This window comes from Oncorhynchus clarkii, chromosome 14, assembly GCF_045791955.1.
Source record: "Oncorhynchus clarkii lewisi isolate Uvic-CL-2024 chromosome 14, UVic_Ocla_1.0, whole genome shotgun sequence".
NCBI classification, from domain to species: Eukaryota; Metazoa; Chordata; class Actinopteri; order Salmoniformes; family Salmonidae; genus Oncorhynchus; species Oncorhynchus clarkii.
Window position 1 is genome coordinate 36,528,787 of NC_092160.1, and position 21,668 is coordinate 36,550,454.

General features: G+C 42.8%; 1 protein-coding gene across 18 annotated transcripts in view; it reads right to left on the bottom strand.

Moving 5' to 3' along the window:
- Nucleotides 1-2,891: 2,891 nt before the first annotated feature.
- Nucleotides 2,892-21,668, bottom strand: part of LOC139366579 (neuroblast differentiation-associated protein AHNAK-like) — a 42,365-nt gene continuing 23,588 nt past the window's right edge. For 2 of the 18 annotated variants that reach the window (XM_071104233.1, XM_071104234.1), the window contains exons 6-8: nucleotides 13,475-21,349; nucleotides 12,601-12,988; nucleotides 2,892-11,946 (exon numbers count right to left, since the gene is read on the bottom strand). In XM_071104233.1, the coding sequence (XP_070960334.1) occupies nucleotides 3,743-11,946; nucleotides 12,601-12,988; nucleotides 13,475-21,349 (16,467 nt within the window). In that variant the 3' untranslated portion in view covers nucleotides 2,892-3,742. Of the gene's footprint in view, nucleotides 11,968-12,600; nucleotides 12,989-13,474; nucleotides 21,350-21,668 lie in introns of all 18 variants that reach the window. The other 16 variants (XM_071104242.1, XM_071104241.1, XM_071104247.1 and 13 more) reach the window with 16 other exon arrangements.

A 21,668-nucleotide genomic window follows, 5' to 3' on the forward strand; every position in this document is an offset into this window, starting at 1 on the left:
GGAAAGGAAATCTTTGAGGAGGTTTCCAAATGTGTAACTGAAATAAAGCTGCCGTGGGATAAACTCGTTGGATTAACGACAGATGGTGCGCCAGCGATGTGCGGTAAAAAGAGTGGACTGGTGGGCATGGTTCCGGAGAAGATGCGGGAAGAGAACTGTGCAGGTGAGCTAACTGTTTACCACTGCATCATACATCAGGAAGCACTGTGTGCCAAAGCCCTAAAGATGGAACATGTTATGACCACAGTAACACAGGTAGTTAACTTTATAGGAGCCAAAGGTCTAAATCACCGCCAGTTTAAATCTTTTCTGGAGGAGTGTGGTTCGGAATACGCAGACGTGCCGTATCACACAGAGGTGAGATGGCTAAGCAGAGGAAAAGTACTGAACAGATGTTTCGAGCTGCGTGAGGAAATATGTCAATTCCTGGAAACCAAAGGGAAGGATACAGCAGAGCTCCAGGAGCAAAAGTTCCTGTGTGAGCTGGCCTTTCTCTGTGACATCTCGAGCCATCTCGATGCGCTGAACCTGCAGCTTCAGGGGCGGGGGCGCATCATCACAGACATGTACGCTGCAGTGAGGGCCTTCAAAACTAAACTGTGCCTGTGGGAGAATCAGATGCTGCAAGGAAACCCTTGCCATTTTCCCTGCTGCCAATCCATAAAAGCGCAGATCTCTACCGCCGTGTTCCCATGCGCACAGTTTGCTGAAAAACTCAGTGTTCTCGCCGCTGAGTTTAGCCGCCGATTTGCCGACTTCGATGCCCAGAAATGCAAGTTTGAACTGCTTAGTAATCCCTTCGCAGTTGATGTGGAAAATGCACCAACCAACATCCAAATGGAGCTGATTGAACTCCAGTGCAACGACACGCTGAAGTCAAAGTATGATGCTGTGGGCGCCGCACAGTTTCCACGGTTCATCCCTGACACAATGCCTCAGCTCCGCACCCAAGCTGCTCAGATGCTCTCCATGTTCGGCAGCACTTATCTATGCGAGCAACTTTTCTCCTCGATGAAGATGACCAAAACAACTCACAGGAGACGTCTGACTGATGAACATCTTCGCTCGATACTGAGGATTTCTTCAGCTCAGAGCTTGAGCCCAGACATTGATGAACTAGCATCCAAGAAGAGATGCCAGGTATCTGGCTTGGGCACATCAGATTAGACCAGTGTGCAATAATTAACGTTTTCTTTATGCACTTTTTCTTGCTACAAGGCATGGGCTTGAATGGTTGATTGATTTATTATCATTTTATTTGTAAAATTATTAGCCAGTGGAAAAAGTTTATTTTGGTATTTAAATCAGAAGGCTGCAAATAGAAAAGAGGCATACAATTTTTATTTAAATTTTATTTATTTAATAAATGAATGCCATTGATGTGTTTTTTCATTTGAAATTCGATTTTGCATGTCTCCACTATTAAATTATATATTGTATGGTAATAAGCGATGCTTGTTCCATATTCAATGTTAAAGCAAAACTTGTTTGGGTCCATATTAAAAGGTTAATTTGTTCAATGTTGGCCCGTGACTTTGTTCAGGTTTTACATTTTGGCCCACTGGGTATTTGAGTTTGACACCCCTGCTGTAAGGTCTACCTACACCTGTTGTATTTGGCATTTCACTGTAAGGTCTACTACACCTGTTGTATACAGCATTTCACTGTAAGGTCTACCTACACCTGTTGTATTCAGCATTTCACTGTAAGGTCTACTACACCTGTTGTATTCAGCATTTCACTGTAAGGTCTACCTACACCTGTTGTATTCAGCATTTCACTGTAAGGTCTACCTACACCTGTTGTATTTGGCGCATGTAAAATGTAGTTGATTTGTATATAGTGCACTACTTTTGATCCGGGCCCTTAGGGCTCTGGTCAAAAGCAGTGCACTATGTAGGGAATAATAGGGAATAGGGGATGCAGGCCTTATGGTTATTTCTTAATAAGTTAACCGCAACTCTGCATACTCCTCTTTGCCACCTATTAATAATGGTGTTAAAATGTTCAATGTTAAGTTATCGCCATGGATCATGCTCTTTCCATACAGACCCTCTCAATAGGCCTCAATAGGATCCCTATTCCCTATAAAGTGTAGCACTTTTGACCAAGCCTCACGAGGTGTGGCTGAATGGCCCCCGCCCGTACCCTGAAGGCCCTCGGTGTGATTTCCTCACAGACTTTTCCTTCGTATGGGATTTTCCATGTTGTATATTTGCTGTATGTCTCAACACATTAGGTTGTGTAATATCATTGGTAACTATGGGGTGAGGACGAGGAAGACGGTGTTATGAAATAAATCAGGGACAATTGGTATCTTAACCGTTTATTAGATTTATTTTTGCAGAATGAAACACAATTGATCGAAATAGTATTGATCAAAACTCCCATCTCCATCAAATAAAAGAGGACATTTTCAGCTTTCGTTCTCTGTTATTAACATTGCAGATATTTGTTTACCTATAAAAGGTGCAACAACAACAACAAAAAGAATACAGCGTGACTCTTTATTCATGATAGTCATATATTTTCTTTAGTATAACCAAAACACCAGAGACGTACATTAAGTGAGACAGTGAGGGAGAGAAATAGAGAGACATTTTGAGAGAGAGAGAGAGAGAGAGAGAGAGAGAGAGAGAGAGAGAGAGAGAGAGAGAGAGAGAGAGAGAGAGAGAGAGAGAGAGAGAGAGAGAGAGAGAGAGAGAGAGAGAGAGAGAGAGAGAGAGAGAGAGAGAGAGAGAGAGAGAGAGAGAGAGAGAGAGAGAGAGAGAGAGAGAGAGAGAGATCCATCTGAATGTAATACAATGTCTTCGTTAAAAACACAATTTGCTTCTGTTATTCTGTTTCTTTACATTACATCTCTTGATTGTACAAGAATAAAACATTTTAAAAAATACAAATGGATTCTTCGGCATCAGCTGTACTATTTTTACCATTTTTCACCACTTTGTCATTTGAGTAGAATTCTAATTTAAGGTGTTGAAGGGAACATGGACAAATAGTAGTGATCAAATTAAATTTAAAAAAATACAAATTAAATTAAAAAGGACATTCTCTCTCTCAAAGATTAACAACAGCTGTTAATAGAGTTTATAGAGTACATACACATTGCTTTTATTGTCAATTATGGTCTCTAATAGCATTGTCACTCTTGATAGAATGTTATACAGGGCCCTGCTCTATGTTGAGTAAATATGCTTCTGCAACGATTATATATCCAAAGCTTCAAAACAAATGTAAATCATTTCATACATAAAAAACGAAAAGTAGTTGTTGTCTGTGTATATAAACATACTTTTCTTCAAAATAACAATTGAATCTAAACTATGTTTGTGCAATAGACCCCGTCTGGATACAAAAATACCACAGCTAATCTTAACTAAATGCATTTTTAAAAGAATTCAATGCAACACTTGGACTAAACATGTGAGGCACTATTGGTATGAATTTGGTGAGATGGTAATAAGTTCAATAAATTTTGACTATGTACAAAAGACAATACTTAATAATACAATACAGATTCATCTTATTTACAGTTAAATTGTAGTCTGAACAATGTCATCTACCCCATATGTAATAAGTAAAATGTGTGGAGAAAGCCCGAAGGGAATAACACACACGTAATGTTACATTGAGATGAGATGTGAACTCATCTGTCAAGTTTAAAAACTTGAGCAGATAGGGGTGTTGTGTACATGGAACAGACAATTGGGTTGTAGTTTATAATTATCCTCACAATTCATCATTTCTTTGGTGACACAGACAACTCGAGTTTTGGGAAACGGAAACCACCTCTAGACCCACTGTCGCTGCTAGAGGATGAAGAGATTCTAGACTTTTTGGAGGGGAGAGATACACCACTTGCCTCAACTCTCTCTTCACTATCTTCACCCAGTCGCACTTCATATGAGCCCTTTGACTTTGAGCCAAAACCACCAAAGGTGCCAAACTTTAACTTCTTTCCTTTCACCTTGGCTCTCCCAACATCTACAGAGATGTCACCACCCTCAGCACTTAAGTGACTTGAAGGGGAAGACACAGCCAGATCTCCCTCGTCACTCGCCACAGAGGAAGACCGATGCCTTGATTTCTTAAAAAGATCCAGTGAGGCTGACTTGCTCTTAGGGGACACACTATGCCCAGATCCTCCCTCTACAGACAACTTGCCACTTACTAACTCCCCATGACTTAAACTCAACTCTTTGGAGCCCTTAACGCCGCCACCGGCTCCCAGTTCTGCGTCCGGCCCCTGAAAGCTAAGATCCACTGCACTACCTCCCTTTGCTTTTGACTTGCCAAAACCGAACCTTGGCATCTTGACCTTTACTTTCTCACCACTGTGCAGCTCCAGGCTCGGAGAACTACCACTAACCGAAGGAGCCTGCACATCAATCTTTCCACCCCGCACTGTTGCCCCTGCCCCTGCTCTTGATCCTGCATCAACATCTTCTCCCATCTCTGGCCCATGGTACTTTGGAACATTGATTTTGGGGAATGATACGTGTCCCTCTGGGAAATGTAGTCCACTGTATCCTGAAACATTTGAGTCAACATCTACTCTTCCTCCCCCTCCTCCAATATCTATCTTAGGACCTTTTAAATCTCCTGAAAGGCTTGCCTCTCCTTTCAGATTTTTCCTGTTCACATTTACATCAACATCAGGTACATTTATTTGGGGCCCTTTGATTTTCATCCCTGGAAATTTTATGTTAGACTTAGTTTTTACATCTGGGACTTGCACGTTTAGATCTGGTGCCTCAATATTGGCTTGTAGACTCCCAGATGACAAGCCACCAGACAGAGAGCCATCACCTTTAACTTTGGGAGATTTTACATCAAATTCCACATCAGGGAAATGAAGTTTTCCAAAGAAAGGTTTCTTTACTTTTGCTCCTTTCAGGTGAAGCTCAGGAGAGTCAACATGTAAATCTACACCTGATGTTTCAAGGTCAATATCTACATCAGGTTTCTTTGCTTTCCCTTTGATTTTGGGTAGTTTGAATTTACCTTTCTTTCCTTTGACATGAATGTCAACATCAGGGGCTTCTACACTACTGTCGACCTCTGGCAAATTAACATCTAATTTGGGGCTCTTGCCTCCCATATGGATCTTTGGTGCTTTGAATTTAGGTCCTTTGATATTTGCATCCCCTATGTTAAGGTCAACCTCAGGTGCCTTCACATCCATCTTTCCGTGAGAAATATTCAGTTCAGGCCCTTCAACTTCAGGTGACCTAATACCAAATGTGGGACCTTTGAACTTAGGAAACTTAACATCTGGTTTGTCAAAACTGAAACTGGGACTTCCCATATCAAGGGATCCACCGGACAACTTAGCATCAGGGCCTTTGAGGTTGAGATCTGGACGTGAAATGTCAATATTCGGTCCCTTGAGGTCAATATCAGCTTTAGGTAGGTTGCAATCAATATCTGGACCCTCAAGTTTAGGGCCTTTGAATCCAAATGAGGGCATCTTCATCTTTGGCATCTTAAATCCTCCTGAACCTTCAATGTCAACATCTGGACCTTCAATGTCTACTTTGGGTGCTTTGAGGTTTCCTGACATATCCAGATCTCCCTTCATCTTTGGACCTTTCAGGTTGAAGTCCATGTCAGGCATTGAGATGTTTGGTCCTGATATTGATGGCATCTTGAATTTCGGCCCTTTGATTTTACCATCTGGACCTTCAATGTCAAGTTCTGGACCTTTAATGTCAATTTTGGGAGCCTTGATGTCAATGTCAGCTTTAGGTAGGTTGACATCAATATCTGGACCCTCAAGTTTGGGACCTTTGAATCCAAACGAAGGCATCTTCATCTTTGGCATCTTAAATCCTCCTGAACCTTCAATGTCAACATCTGGACCTTCAATGTCTACTTTGGGTGCTTTGAGGTTTCCTGACATATCCAGATCTCCCTTCATCTTTGGACCTTTCAGGTTGAAGTCCATGTCAGGCATTGAGATGTTTGGTCCAGATATTGATGGCATCTTGAATTTCGGCCCTTTGATTTTACCATCTGGACCTTCAATGTCTAGGTTTGGACCTTTGATGTCTCCTTCGATCTTGGGGACTGAAACATTCACATCTCCTTTCACCTTTGGACCTTTCAGGTTGAAGTCCACATCAGGCATAGAGATCTTTGGTCCAGATATTGATGGCATCTTGAATTTCGACCCTTTGATTTTACCATCTGGACCTGCAATGTCAATTTCTGGACCTTCAATGTCAATGTCGCCTTTAGGTAGATTGACATCAAAATCTCCCTCAACTTTGGGTCCTTTGAATCCAAATGAGGGCATCTTCATCTTTGGCATCTTAAATCCTCCTGAACCTTCAATGTCAACATCTGGACCTTCAATGTCTACTTTGGGTGCTTTGAGGTTTCCTGACATATCCAGATCTCCCTTCATCTTTGGACCTTTCAGGTTGAAGTCCATGTCAGGCATTGAGATGTTTGGTCCTGATATTGATGGCATCTTGAATTTCGGCCCTTTGATTTTACCATCTGGACCTTCAATGTCAAGTTCTGGACCTTTAATGTCAATTTTGGGAGCCTTGATGTCAATGTCAGCTTTAGGTAGGTTGACATCAATATCTGGACCCTCAAGTTTGGGACCTTTGAATCCAAACGAAGGCATCTTCATCTTTGGCATCTTAAATCCTCCTGAACCTTCAATGTCAACATCTGGACCTTCAATGTCTACTTTGGGTGCTTTGAGGTTTCCTGACATATCCAGATCTCCCTTCATCTTTGGACCTTTCAGGTTGAAGTCCATGTCAGGCATTGAGATGTTTGGTCCAGATATTGATGGCATCTTGAATTTCGACCCTTTGATTTTACCATCTGGACCTTCAATGTCTAGGTTTGGACCTTTGATGTCTCCTTCGATCTTGGGGACTGAAACATTCACATCTCCTTTCACCTTTGGACCTTTCAGGTTGAAGTCCACATCAGGCATAGAGATCTTTGGTCCAGATATTGATGGCATCTTGAATTTCGACCCTTTGATTTTACCATCTGGACCTGCAATGTCAATTTCTGGACCTTCAATGTCAATGTCGCCTTTAGGTAGATTGACATCAAAATCTCCCTCAACTTTGGGTCCTTTGAATCCAAATGAGGGCATCTTCATCTTTGGCATCTTAAATCCTCCTGAACCTTCAATGTCAACATCTGGACCTTCAATGTCTACTTTGGGTGCTTTGAGGTTTCCTGACATATCCAGATCTCCCTTCATCTTTGGACCTTTCAGGTTGAAGTCCATGTCAGGCATTGAGATATTTGGTCCAGATATTGATGGCATCTTGAATTTCGGCCCTTTGATTTTACCATCTGGACCTTCAATGTCAAGTTCTGGACCTTTAATGTCAATTTTGGGAGCCTTGATGTCAATGTCAGCTTTAGGTAGGTTGACATCAATATCTGGACCCTCAAGTTTGGGACCTTTGAATCCAAACGAAGGCATCTTCATCTTTGGCATCTTAAATCCTCCTGAACCTTCAATGTCAACATCTGGACCTTCAATGTCTACTTTGGGTGCTTTGAGGTTTCCTGACATATCCAGATCTCCCTTCATCTTTGGACCTTTCAGGTTGAAGTCCATGTCAGGCATTGAGATATTTGGTCCAGATATTGATGGCATCTTGAATTTCGACCCTTTGATTTTACCATCTGGACCTTCAATGTCTAGGTTTGGACCTTTGATGTCTCCTTCGATCTTGGGGACTGAAACATTCACATCTCCTTTCACCTTTGGACCTTTCAGGTTGAAGTCCACATCAGGCATAGAGATCTTTGGTCCAGATATTGATGGCATCTTGAATTTTGACCCTTTGATTTTACCATCTGGACCTGCAATGTCAATTTCTGGACCTTCAATGTCAATGTCGCCTTTAGGTAGATTGACATCAAAATCTCCCTCAACTTTGGGTCCTTTGAATCCAAATGAGGGCATCTTCATCTTTGGCATCTTAAATCCTCCTGAACCTTCAATGTCAACATCTGGACCTTCAATGTCTACTTTGGGTGCTTTGAGGTTTCCTGACATATCCAGATCTCCCTTCATCTTTGGACTTTTCAGGTTGAAGTCCATGTCAGGCATTGAGATGTTTGGTCCAGATATTGATGGCATCTTGAATTTCGACCCTTTGATTTTACCATCTGGACCTTCAATGTCTAGGTTTGGACCTTTGATGTCTCCTTCGATCTTGGGGACTGAAACATTCACATCTCCTTTCACCTTTGGACCTTTCAGGTTGAAGTCCACATCAGGCATAGAGATCTTTGGTCCAGATATTGATGGCATCTTGAATTTCGACCCTTTGATTTTACCATCTGGACCTGCAATGTCAATTTCTGGACCTTCAATGTCAATGTCGCCTTTAGGTAGATTGACATCAAAATCTCCCTCAACTTTGGGTCCTTTGAATCCAAATGAGGGCATCTTCATCTTTGGCATCTTAAATCCTCCTGAACCTTCAATGTCAACATCTGGACCTTCAATGTCTACTTTGGGTGCTTTGAGGTTTCCTGACATATCCAGATCTCCCTTCATCTTTGGACCTTTCAGGTTGAAGTCCATGTCAGGCATTGAGATATTTGGTCCAGATATTGATGGCATCTTGAATTTCGGCCCTTTGATTTTACCATCTGGACCTTCAATGTCAAGTTCTGGACCTTTAATGTCAATTTTGGGAGCCTTGATGTCAATGTCAGCTTTAGGTAGGTTGACATCAATATCTGGACCCTCAAGTTTGGGACCTTTGAATCCAAACGAAGGCATCTTCATCTTTGGCATCTTAAATCCTCCTGAACCTTCAATGTCAACATCTGGACCTTCAATGTCTACTTTGGGTGCTTTGAGGTTTCCTGACATATCCAGATCTCCCTTCATCTTTGGACCTTTCAGGTTGAAGTCCATGTCAGGCATTGAGATATTTGGTCCAGATATTGATGGCATCTTGAATTTCGACCCTTTGATTTTACCATCTGGACCTTCAATGTCTAGGTTTGGACCTTTGATGTCTCCTTCGATCTTGGGGACTGAAACATTCACATCTCCTTTCACCTTTGGACCTTTCAGGTTGAAGTCCACATCAGGCATAGAGATCTTTGGTCCAGATATTGATGGCATCTTGAATTTTGACCCTTTGATTTTACCATCTGGACCTGCAATGTCAATTTCTGGACCTTCAATGTCAATGTCGCCTTTAGGTAGATTGACATCAAAATCTCCCTCAACTTTGGGTCCTTTGAATCCAAATGAAGGCATCTTCATCTTTGGCATCTTAAATCCTCCTGAACCTTCAATGTCAACATCTGGACCTTCAATGTCTACTTTGGGTGCTTTGAGGTTTCCTGACATATCCAGATCTCCCTTCATCTTTGGACCTTTCAGGTTGAAGTCCATGTCAGGCATTGAGATGTTTGGTCCTGATATTGATGGCATCTTGAATTTCGGCCCTTTGATTTTACCATCTGGACCTTCAATGTCAAGTTCTGGACCTTTAATGTCAATTTTGGGAGCCTTGATGTCAATGTCAGCTTTAGGTAGGTTGACATCAATATCTGGACCCTCAAGTTTGGGACCTTTGAATCCAAACGAAGGCATCTTCATCTTTGGCATCTTAAATCCTCCTGAACCTTCAATGTCAACATCTGGACCTTCAATGTCTACTTTGGGTGCTTTGAGGTTTCCTGACATATCCAGATCTCCCTTCATCTTTGGACCTTTCAGGTTGAAGTCCATGTCAGGCATTGAGATGTTTGGTCCAGATATTGATGGCATCTTGAATTTCGACCCTTTGATTTTACCATCTGGACCTTCAATGTCTAGGTTTGGACCTTTGATGTCTCCTTCGATCTTGGGGACTGAAACATTCACATCTCCTTTCACCTTTGGACCTTTCAGGTTGAAGTCCACATCAGGCATAGAGATCTTTGGTCCAGATATTGATGGCATCTTGAATTTCGACCCTTTGATTTTACCATCTGGACCTGCAATGTCAATTTCTGGACCTTCAATGTCAATGTCGCCTTTAGGTAGATTGACATCAAAATCTCCCTCAACTTTGGGTCCTTTGAATCCAAATGAGGGCATCTTCATCTTTGGCATCTTAAATCCTCCTGAACCTTCAATGTCAACATCTGGACCTTCAATGTCTACTTTGGGTGCTTTGAGGTTTCCTGACATATCCAGATCTCCCTTCATCTTTGGACCTTTCAGGTTGAAGTCCATGTCAGGCATTGAGATGTTTGGTCCTGATATTGATGGCATCTTGAATTTCGGCCCTTTGATTTTACCATCTGGACCTTCAATGTCAAGTTCTGGACCTTTAATGTCAATTTTGGGAGCCTTGATGTCAATGTCAGCTTTAGGTAGGTTGACATCAATATCTGGACCCTCAAGTTTGGGACCTTTGAATCCAAACGAAGGCATCTTCATCTTTGGCATCTTAAATCCTCCTGAACCTTCAATGTCAACATCTGGACCTTCAATGTCTACTTTGGGTGCTTTGAGGTTTCCTGACATATCCAGATCTCCCTTCATCTTTGGACCTTTCAGGTTGAAGTCCATGTCAGGCATTGAGATGTTTGGTCCAGATATTGATGGCATCTTGAATTTCGACCCTTTGATTTTACCATCTGGACCTTCAATGTCTAGGTTTGGACCTTTGATGTCTCCTTCGATCTTGGGGACTGAAACATTCACATCTCCTTTCACCTTTGGACCTTTCAGGTTGAAGTCCACATCAGGCATAGAGATCTTTGGTCCAGATATTGATGGCATCTTGAATTTCGACCCTTTGATTTTACCATCTGGACCTGCAATGTCAATTTCTGGACCTTCAATGTCAATGTCGCCTTTAGGTAGATTGACATCAAAATCTCCCTCAACTTTGGGTCCTTTGAATCCAAATGAGGGCATCTTCATCTTTGGCATCTTAAATCCTCCTGAACCTTCAATGTCAACATCTGGACCTTCAATGTCTACTTTGGGTGCTTTGAGGTTTCCTGACATATCCAGATCTCCCTTCATCTTTGGACCTTTCAGGTTGAAGTCCATGTCAGGCATTGAGATGTTTGGTCCTGATATTGATGGCATCTTGAATTTTGGCCCTTTGATTTTACCATCTGGACCTGCAATGTCAATTTCTGGACCTTCAATGTCAATGTCGCCTTTAGGTAGATTGACATCAAAATCTCCCTCAACTTTGGGTCCTTTGAATCCAAACGAAGGCATCTTCATCTTTGGCATCTTAAATCCTCCTGAACCTTCAATGTCAACATCTGGACCTTCAATGTCTACTTTGGGTGCTTTGAGGTTTCCTGACATATCCAGATCTCCCTTCATCTTTGGACCTTTCAGGTTGAAGTCCATGTCAGGCATTGAGATGTTTGGTCCAGATATTGATGGCATCTTGAATTTCGAACCTTTGATTTTCCCATCTGGACCTTCAATGTCTAGGTTTGGACCTTTGATCTCTCCTTCGATCTTGGGGACTGAAACATTCACATCTCCTTTCATCTTTGGACCTTTCAGGTTGAAGTCCACATCAGGCATAGAGATCTTTGGTCCAGAGATTGATGGCATCTTGAATTTCGTCCCTTTGATTTTACCATCTGGACCTGCAATGTCAATTTCTGGACCTTCAATGTCAATGTCGCCTTTAGGTAGATTGACATCAAAATCTCCCTCAACTTTGGGTCCTTTGAATCCAAATGAGGGCATCTTCATCTTTGGCATCTTAAATCCTCCTGAACCTTCAATGTCAACATCTGGACCTTCAACGTCTACTTTGGGTGCTTTGAGGTTTCCTGACATATCCAGATCTCCCTTCATCTTTGGACCTTTCAGGTTGAAGTCCATGTCAGGCATTGAGATGTTTGGTCCTGATATTGATGGCATCTTGAATTTCGGCCCTTTGATTTTACCATCTGGACCTGCAATGTCAATTTCTGGACCTTCAATGTCAATGTCGCCTTTAGGTAGATTGACATCGAAATCTCCCTCAACTTTGGGTCCTTTGAATCCAAACGAAGGCATCTTCATCTTTGGCATCTTAAATCCTCCTGAACCTTCAATGTCAACATCTGGACCTTCAATGTCTACTTTGGGTGCTTTGAGGTTTCCTGACATATCCAGATCTCCCTTCATCTTTGGACCTTTCAGGTTGAAGTCCATGTCAGGCATTGAGATGTTTGGTCCTGATATTGATGGCATCTTGAATTTCGGCCCTTTGACTTTACCATCTGGACCTTCAATGTCAAGTTCTGGACCTTTAATATCAATTTTGGGAGCCTTGATGTCAATGTCAGCTTTAGGTAGGTTGACATCAATATCTGGACCCTCAAGTTTGGGACCTTTGAATCCAAACGAAGGCATCTTCATCTTTGGCATCTTGAATCCTCCTGAACCTTCAATGTCAACATCTGGACCTTCAATGTCTACTTTGGGTGCTTTGAGGTTTCCTGACATATCCAGATCTCCCTTCATCTTTGGACCTTTCAGGTTGAAGTCCATGTCAGGCATTGAGATGTTTGGTCCAGATATTGATGGCATCTTGAATTTCGACCCTTTGATTTTCCCATCTGGACCTTCAATGTCTAGGTTTGGACCTTTGATGTCTCCTTCGATCTTGGGGACTGAAACATTCACATCTCCTTTCACCTTTGGACCTTTCAGGTTGAAGTCCACATCAGGCATAGAGATCTTTGGTCCAGATATTGATGGCATCTTGAATTTCGACCCTTTGATTTTACCATCTGGACCTTCAATGTCAATTTCTGGACCTTCAATGTCAATGTCGCCTTTAGGTAGATTGACATCAAAATCTCCCTCAACTTTGGGTCCTTTGATTCCAAATGAGGGCATCTTCATCTTTGGCATCTGAAATCCTCCTGAACCTTCAATGTCAACATCTGGACCTTCAATGTCTACTTTGGGTGCTTTGAGGTTTCCTGACATATCCAGATCTCCCTTCATCTTTGGACCTTTCAAGTTGAAGTCCATGTCAGGCATTGAGATGTTTGGTCCTGATATTGATGGCATCTTGAATTTCGGCCCTTTGATTTTACCATCTGGACCTTCAATGTCTAGGTTTGAACCTTTGATTTCTCCTTCGATCTTGGGGACTGAAACATTCACATCTCCTTTCACCTTTGGACCTTTCAGGTTGAAGTCCACATCAGGCATAGAGATCTTTGGTCCAGATATTGATGGCATCTTGAATTTCTGCCCTTTGATTTTACCATCTGGACCTTCAATGTCAATTTCTGGACCTTCAATGTCAATGTCGCCTTTAGGTAGATTGACATCAAAATCTCCCTCAACTTTGGGTCCTTTGATTCCAAATGAGGGCATCTTCATCTTTGGCATCTTAAATCCCGAACCTTCAATGTCAACATCTGGACCCTCAATGTCTACTTTGGGTGCTTTGAGGTCTCCTGACACATCATAATCTCCCTTTACCTTTGGACCTTTCAGGTTGAAGTCCATGTCAGGCATTGAGATGTTTGGTCCTGATATGGATGGCATCTTGAATTTTGGCCCTTTGATTTTACCATCTGGACCTTCAATGTCTACGTTTGGACCTTTGATGTCTCCTTCGATCTTGGGAACTGGTATATTGATATCTCCTTTCATTTTTGGACCTTTTAAGTTGAAGTCCACATCAGGCATGGAGACCTTTGGTCCTGATATTGATGGCATCTTGTTTTTTGGTCCCTTGATTTTGACATCAGGACTTTCAATGTCAATATGAGGACCTTTAATATCGACATTGGGTCCTTTGAAGTCAATGTCAGCTTTAGGAAGATTAACATCTACATCTGGCATCTCTACCTTCGGACTTTTGAATCCAAATTTAGGCATTTTGAATTTGGATCCTTTGACTTTAGGGCTGGTAGCCCCAATATCAAGGTCAAGGTCTGGAAGACTACCTTTCGGTGTTTTGATATTGATATCTGCTTTTGCTAGCTTTACATCAACCTCAGGAGACTTGACTTTGGGCCCTTTGAATCCAAACTTTGGCATTTTGAACTTAGACTTCTTTGGTGCAATGTCTGGACTCTCTACTGAGATATCCAATCCATCAAATTCAGCTTTGGGTGAAATCATTTCTCCCTCGACTCCCCCTTTGAACTTTGGCCCTTTAAGACTGAAATCAACATCAGGCATTGACATTTTGGGGCCAGACATAGACGGCATCTTCATCTTTGGCATTTTAATTCCTCCTGAACCTTCAATGTCAACATCGGGTCCTTCCATGTCTGCTTTGGGTGCTTTGAGGTCGCCTTTCATCTTTGGCAAAGACACATCCACCTCTCCCTTCACCTTCGGCCCTTTTAGGTTGAAGTCTACATCGGGCATTGAGATCTTTGGTCCTGATATTGATGGACCTTTAATGTCAACTTTGGGAGCCTTGATGTCAATGTCAGCTTTTGGTAGGTTGACATCAATATCTGGACCCTCCAAATTAGATCCTTTGATTCCAAATGACGGAATCTTCATCTTTGGCATCTTAAATCCTCCTGAACCTTCAATGTCAACATCTGGTCCTGCGATGTCCACTTTAGGTGCTTTGAGGTCTCCTGACAAATCAAAATCTCCTTTCATCTTTGGACCTTTCAGGTTGAAGTCCACATCGGGCATTGAGATCTTTGGTACTGATATTGATGGACCTTTAATGTCAACTTTGGGAGCATTGATGTCAATGTCAGCTTTTGGTAGGTTGACATCAATATCTGGACCCTCCAATTTAGATCCTTTGATTCCAAATGAGGGAATTTTCATCTTTGGCATCTTAAATCCTCCTGATCCTTCAAAGTCAACATCAGGACCTTCAATGTCTACTTTCGGTGATTTGATGTCTCCTTTGATCTTTGGCACTGACACATCCACATCTCCCTTCAGCTTGGGACCTTTCAGATTGAAGTCCACATCGGGCATTGAGACCTTTGGGCCTGACATTGATGGCATCGTGAATTTTGGACCCTTGATTTTCCCATCAGGGCCTTCGAAGTCAAGTTCTGGACCTTTGATGTTAACATTAGGTCCCTTGATGTCAATGTCACCTTTAGGTAGTTTGACATCAACATCTCCCTCAACTTTGGGTCCTTTGATTCCAAATGAGGGCATCTTCACCTTTGGCATTTTAAATCCTCCTGATCCTTCAATGTCAACATCTGGACAATCAATGTCTACTTTGGGTGCTTTGAGGTCTCCTGACATACCCAAATCCCCCTTCACCTTTGGGCCTTTCAGGTTGAAGTCCACATCGGGCATTGAGATCTTTGGTCCTGATATTGATGGACTTTTAATGTCAACTTTGGGAGCCTTGATGTCAATGTCAGCTTTTGGTAGGTTGACATCAATATCTGGACCCTCCAATTTAGATCCTTTGATTCCAAATGAGGGCATCTTCATCTTTGGCATCTTAAATCCTCCTGAACCTCCAACGTCAACATCTGGACCTTCAATGTCTAATTTGGGTGCTTTGAAGTCTCCTGACATACCCAAATCCCCCTTCACATTTGGGCCTTTCAGATTGAAGTCCACATCGGGCATTGAGATCTTTGGTCCTGATATTGATGGACCTTTAATGTCAACTTTGGGAGCTTTGATGTCAATGTCAGCTTTTGGTAGGTTGACATCAATATCTGGACCCTCCAATTTAGATCCTTTGATTCCAAATGAGGGCATCTTCATCTTTGGCATCTTAAATCCTCCTGAACCTTCAATGTCAACATCTGGACCTTCAATGTCTACTTTGGGTGCTTTCAAGTCTCCTGACATACCCAAATCCCCCTTCACCTTTGGGCCTTTCAGATTGAAGTCCACATCGGGCATTGAGATCTTTGGTCCTGATATTGATGGCCCTTTAATGTCAACTTTGGGAGCCTTGATCTCTCCTTCTAGCTTTGGCACTGACACATCTACATCTCCCTTCACCTTTGGACCTTTCAGATTGATGTCCATATCAGGCATTGAGACCTTTGGGCCTGACATTGATGGCATCGTGAATTTTGGACCCTTGATTTTCCCATCAGGGCCTTCGAAGTCAAGTTCTGGACCTTTGATGTTAACATTAGGTCCCTTGATGTCAATGTCACCTTTAGGTAGTTTGACATCAACATCTCCCTCAACTTTGGGTCCTTTGATTCCAAATGAGGGCATCTTCACCTTTGGAATTTTAAATCCTCCTGATCCTTCAATGTCAACATCTGGACAATCAATGTCTACTTTGGGTGCTTTGAGGTCTCCTGACATACCCAAATCCCCCTTCACCTTTGGGCCTTTCAGGTTGAAGTCCACATCGGGCATTGAGATCTTTGGTCCTGATATTGATGGACTTTTAATGTCAACTTTGGGAGCCTTGATGTCAATGTCAGCTTTTGGTAGGTTGACATCAATATCTGGACCCTCCAATTTAGATCCTTTGATTCCAAATGAGGGCATCTTCATCTTTGGCATTTTAAATCCTCCTGAACCTCCAACGTCAACATCTGGACCTTCAATGTCTAATTTGGGTGCTTTGAAGTCTCCTGACATACCCAAATCCCCCTTCACATTTGGGCCTTTCAGATTGAAGTCCACATCGGGCATTGAGATCTTTGGTCCTGATATTGATGGACCTTTAATGTCAACTTTGGGAGCCTTGATGTCTCCTTCTAGCTTTGGCACTGACACATCTACATCTCCCTTCACCTTTGGACCTTTCAGATTGAAGTCCACATCGGGAATTGAGATCTTTGGTCCTGATATTGATGGACCTTTAATGTCAACTTTGGGAGCTTTGATGTCAATGTCAGCTTTTGGTAGGTTGACATCAATATCTGGACCCTCCAATTTAGATCCTTTGATTCCAAATGAGGGCATCTTCATCTTTGGCATCTTAAATCCTCCTGAACCTTCAATGTCAACATCTGGACCTTCAATGTCTACTTTGGGTGCTTTCAAGTCTCCTGACATACCCAAATCTCCCTTCACCCTTGGGCCTTTCAGATTGAAGTCCACATCGGGCATTGAGATCTTTGGTCCTGATATTGATGGCCCTTTAATGTCAACTTTGGGAGCCTTGATGTCTCCTTCTAGCTTTGGCACTGACACATCTACATCTCCCTTCACCTTTGGACCTTTCAGATTGAAGTCCACATCGGGAATTGAGATCTTTGGTCCTGATATTGATGGACCTTTAATGTCAACTTTGGGAGCTTTGATGTCAATGTCAGCTTTTGGTAGGTTGACATCAATATCTGGACCCTCCAATTTAGATCCTTTGATTCCAAATGAGGGCATCTTCATCTTTGGCATCTTAAATCCTCCTGAACCTTCAATGTCAACATCTGGACCTTCAATGTCTACTTTGGGTGCTTTCAAGTCTCCTGACATACCCAAATCTCCCTTCACCTTTGGGCCTTTCAGATTGAAGTCCACATCGGGCATTGAGATCTTTGGTCCTGATATTGATGGCCCTTTAATGTCAACTTTGGGAGCCTTGATGTCTCCTTCTAGCTTTGGCACTGACACATCTACATCTCCCTTCACCTTTGGACCTTTTAGATTGATGTCCATATCAGGCATTGAGACCTTTGGGCCTGACATTGATGGCATCGTGAATTTTGGACCCTTGATTTTCCCATCAGGGCCTTCGAAGTCAAGTTCTGGACCTTTGATGTTAACATTAGGTCCCTTGATGTCAATGTCACCTTTAGGTAGTTTGACATCAACATCTCCCTCAACTTTGGGTCCTTTGATCCCAAATGAGGGCATCTTCACCTTTGGCATCTTAAATCCTCCTGAACCTTCAATGTCAACATCTGGACCTTCTATGCCTACATTGGGTGCTTTGAGGTCTCCTGACATACCCAAATCCCCCTTCACCTTTGGGCCTTTCAGATTGAAGTCCACATCGGGCATTGAGATCTTTGGTCCTGATATTGATGGACCTTTAATGTCAACTTTGGGAGCTTTGATGTCAATGTCAGCTTTTGGTAGGTTGACATCAATATCTGGACCCTCCAATTTAGATCCTTTGATTCCAAATGAGGGCATCTTCATCTTTGGCATCTTAAATCCTCCTGAACCTTCAATGTTAACATCTGGACCATCAATGTCTACTTTGGGTGCTTTCAAGTCTCCTGACATACCCAAATCTCCCTTCACCTTTGGGCCTTTCAGATTGAAGTCCACATCAGGCATTGAGATCTTTGGTCCTGATATTGATGGCCCTTTAATGTCAACTTTGGGAGCCTTGATGTCTCCTTCTAGCTTTGGCACTGACACATCTACATCTCCCTTCACCTTTGGACCTTTCAGATTGAAGTCCACATCGGGCATTGAGATCTTTGGTCCTGATATTGATGGACCTTTAATGTCAACTTTGGGAGCTTTGATGTCAATGTCAGCTTTTGGTAGGTTGACATCAATATCTGGACCCTCCAATTTAGATCCTTTGATTCCAAATGAGGGCATCTTCATCTTTGGCATCTTAAATCCTCCTGAACCTTCAATGTCAACATCTGGACCTTCAATGTCTACTTTGGGTGCTTTCAAGTCTCCTGACATACCCAAATCTCCCTTCACCTTTGGGCCTTTCAGATTGAAGTCCACATCGGGCATTGAGATCTTTGGTCCTGATATTGATGGCCCTTTAATGTCAACTTTGGGAGCCTTGATGTCTCCTTCTAGCTTTGGCACTGACACATCTACATCTCCCTTCACCTTTGGACCTTTCAGATTGATGTCCATATCAGGCATTGAGACCTTTGGACCTGACATTGATGGCATCGTGAATTTTGGACCCTTGATTTTCCCATCAGGGCCTTCGAAGTCAAGTTCTGGACCTTTGATGTTAACATTAGGTCCCTTGATGTCAATGTCACCTTTAGGTAGTTTGACATCAACATCTCCCTCAACTTTGGGTCCTTTGAATCCAAATGAGGGCATCTTCATCTTTGGCATCTTAAATCCTCCTGAACCTTCAATGTCAACATCTGGACCTTCAATGTCTACTTTGGGTGCTTTGAGGTCTCCTGACATACCCAAATCTCCCTTCACCTTTGGGCCTTTCAGATTGAAGTCCACATCGGGCATTGAGATCTTTGGTCCTGATATTGATGGACCTTTAATGTCAACTTTGGGAGCTTTGATGTCAATGTCAGCTTTTGGTAGGTTGACATCAATATCTGGACCCTCCAATTTAGATCCTTTGATTCCAAATGAGGGCATCTTCATCTTTGGCATCTTAAATCCTCCTGAACCTTCAATGTCAACATCTGGACCTTCAATGTCTACTTTGGGTGCTTTCAAGTCTCCTGACATACCCAAATCTCCCTTCACCTTTGGGCCTTTCAGATTGAAGTCCACATCGGGCATTGAGATCTTTGGTCCTGATATTGATGGCCCTTTAATGTCAACTTTGGGAGCCTTGATGTCTCCTTCTAGCTTTGGCACTGACACATCTACATCACCCTTCACCTTTGGACCTTTCAGATTGAAGTCCACATCGGGCATTGAGATCTTTGGTCCTGATATTGATGGACCTTTAACATCAACTTTGGGAGCCTTGATGTCAATGTCAGCTTTTGGTAGGTTGACGTCAATATCTGGACCCTCCAATTTAGATCCTTTGATTCCAAATGAGGGCATCTTCATCTTTGGCATCTTAAATCCTCCTGATCCTTCAATGTCAACATCTGGACCTTCAACGTCTACTTTGGGTGCTTTGAAGTCTCCTGACATACCCAAATCTCCCTTCACCTTTGGACCTTTCAGATTGATGTCCATATCAGGCATTGAGACCTTTGGGCCTGACATTGATGGCATCGTGAATTTTGGACCCTTGCTTTTCCCATCAGGGCCTTCGAAGTCAAGTTCTGGACCTTTGATGTTAACATTAGGTCCCTTGATGTCAATGTCACCTTTAGGTAGTTTGACATCAACATCTCCCTCAACTTTGGGTCCTTTGATTCCAAATGAGGGTATTTTCATCTTCGGCAACTTAAATCCTCCTGAACCTTCAATGTCAACATCTGGCACTTCAATATCTACTTTGGGAGCTCTGATGTCAATGTCAGTTTTTGGTAGGTTGACATCGATACCAGGACCCTCAAGTCCGGCTCCTCTGACTCCAAATGATGGTATCTTTTCTTTGGGTATCTTGAATCCGCCTTCTGGACCTTCTATATCAACACGTGAACCTATCGTCTTTCCTCCTTTCATATTCATAGATGCGCCTGATAAATCTACATCTACCCCAGGTACCGAAACATCTACACTACCCTTGACCTTCGGTAGTTTAACATCTCCATCGCTGTCTGCACCTCCAGTGTTCAGTCCAAATGATGGCATTTTGATGCCACCTTTGAGTTTGCTTTCCATTGTTGTTTCTTTTACAGACATTTTCACTGAGCCAGACTCCTTCATGCCTGTATTGATGTCAAGTGTTGGCACTCTTATGTCTGTTGATATCTTGCCCCCATTCAAGCCTGTATCAATGCCTGGCATGTTGGGTAAGGAAACCCCACCCTGGTTGCCTCTGGAGAGACCTACGCTCCCAGACCCTCTCACCTGTTGATCACTAATAGTTATTCCAGGTACTGAACCTCCGACCCTACCCTGCCAGTCTGCACTGCCTCTACCAGGCAAATGAACGTCTACTCCTCTCACCTCCCCTTTACCCATTGATATGGTGCTGGATGAAATATTTGTTGTTTTTCCAGGTGCCGTGACATTGACTGATCCTGCCTGGTAGTCAGCTGAGTCACCTGAAACCTGAAAGCCCCCCTGCTCCCCCTGCTCACCCCCTCTGTAGAGGCCAAACTCCCGCTGACCCTTCGCCCCAGGCATCCCAAAGCTAGATCCTTTGAATCTGATCCCTGCTGCTCCACCATCTCCCCCCTCTATCTGCCTTGTAACAGTGGTGGTCTTCACCCCTCCAGTGCTCCAGTGCTTCTCAGAAGAGCTAGTTACATCCGGCCCAGTGAAGGAAACACCATCCCCTCCTAGTTCAAAATCACCCCCCTCCAATCCACCTCCTACACCTGAAGAGCTTCCGCTTCCGTGTAAAACTCGGATTTGAGACGAGCTGCCCCCTCCTGACTGCTCGTACCGTTGCCCTTTAAACTCTGGGCTGGTTAGATCAAGCTGCTCGTCCACGCCCTCTGGCATGTCCACAGTGTAGGTAGTGATGCGACGGGTGATGGTAGTGATCGTGCTGCCGTCGGTGCTGGTGCTGCTGTGGCGCTCCGTACGGACGTCCACGCCCTCCGCCAGATCCTCAGACTTCAGCCGGGGCTTAATCTTCTTGGAATATATTCTCTTGTATTCTTCATCATCCCCACTCTGTTCTCATCAAAAGAAGGTGAAATCAGTAATTCATGAATTTGTTATATTTAGGTAATAATACGTTGCTGTACGTTATGAACCTTCTATATGTAATTTAGTCCATTTGAGAAGACGTATTGATCATTGAGACCATTCTCTTCAATGGTTTTAAAATAAGGAACATTTAGATTTGTAATTAGAATTAGGTTAACTTTCTGAATTCACCGGAATTGAAATGGAATTGACCTCATCCTTGGTAAACACAGACTTCTTTGAATTCAAGAAGTCTGTGTTTACCAAGGATGAGGTCAATTCCATTTAAATTCCGGTGAATTCA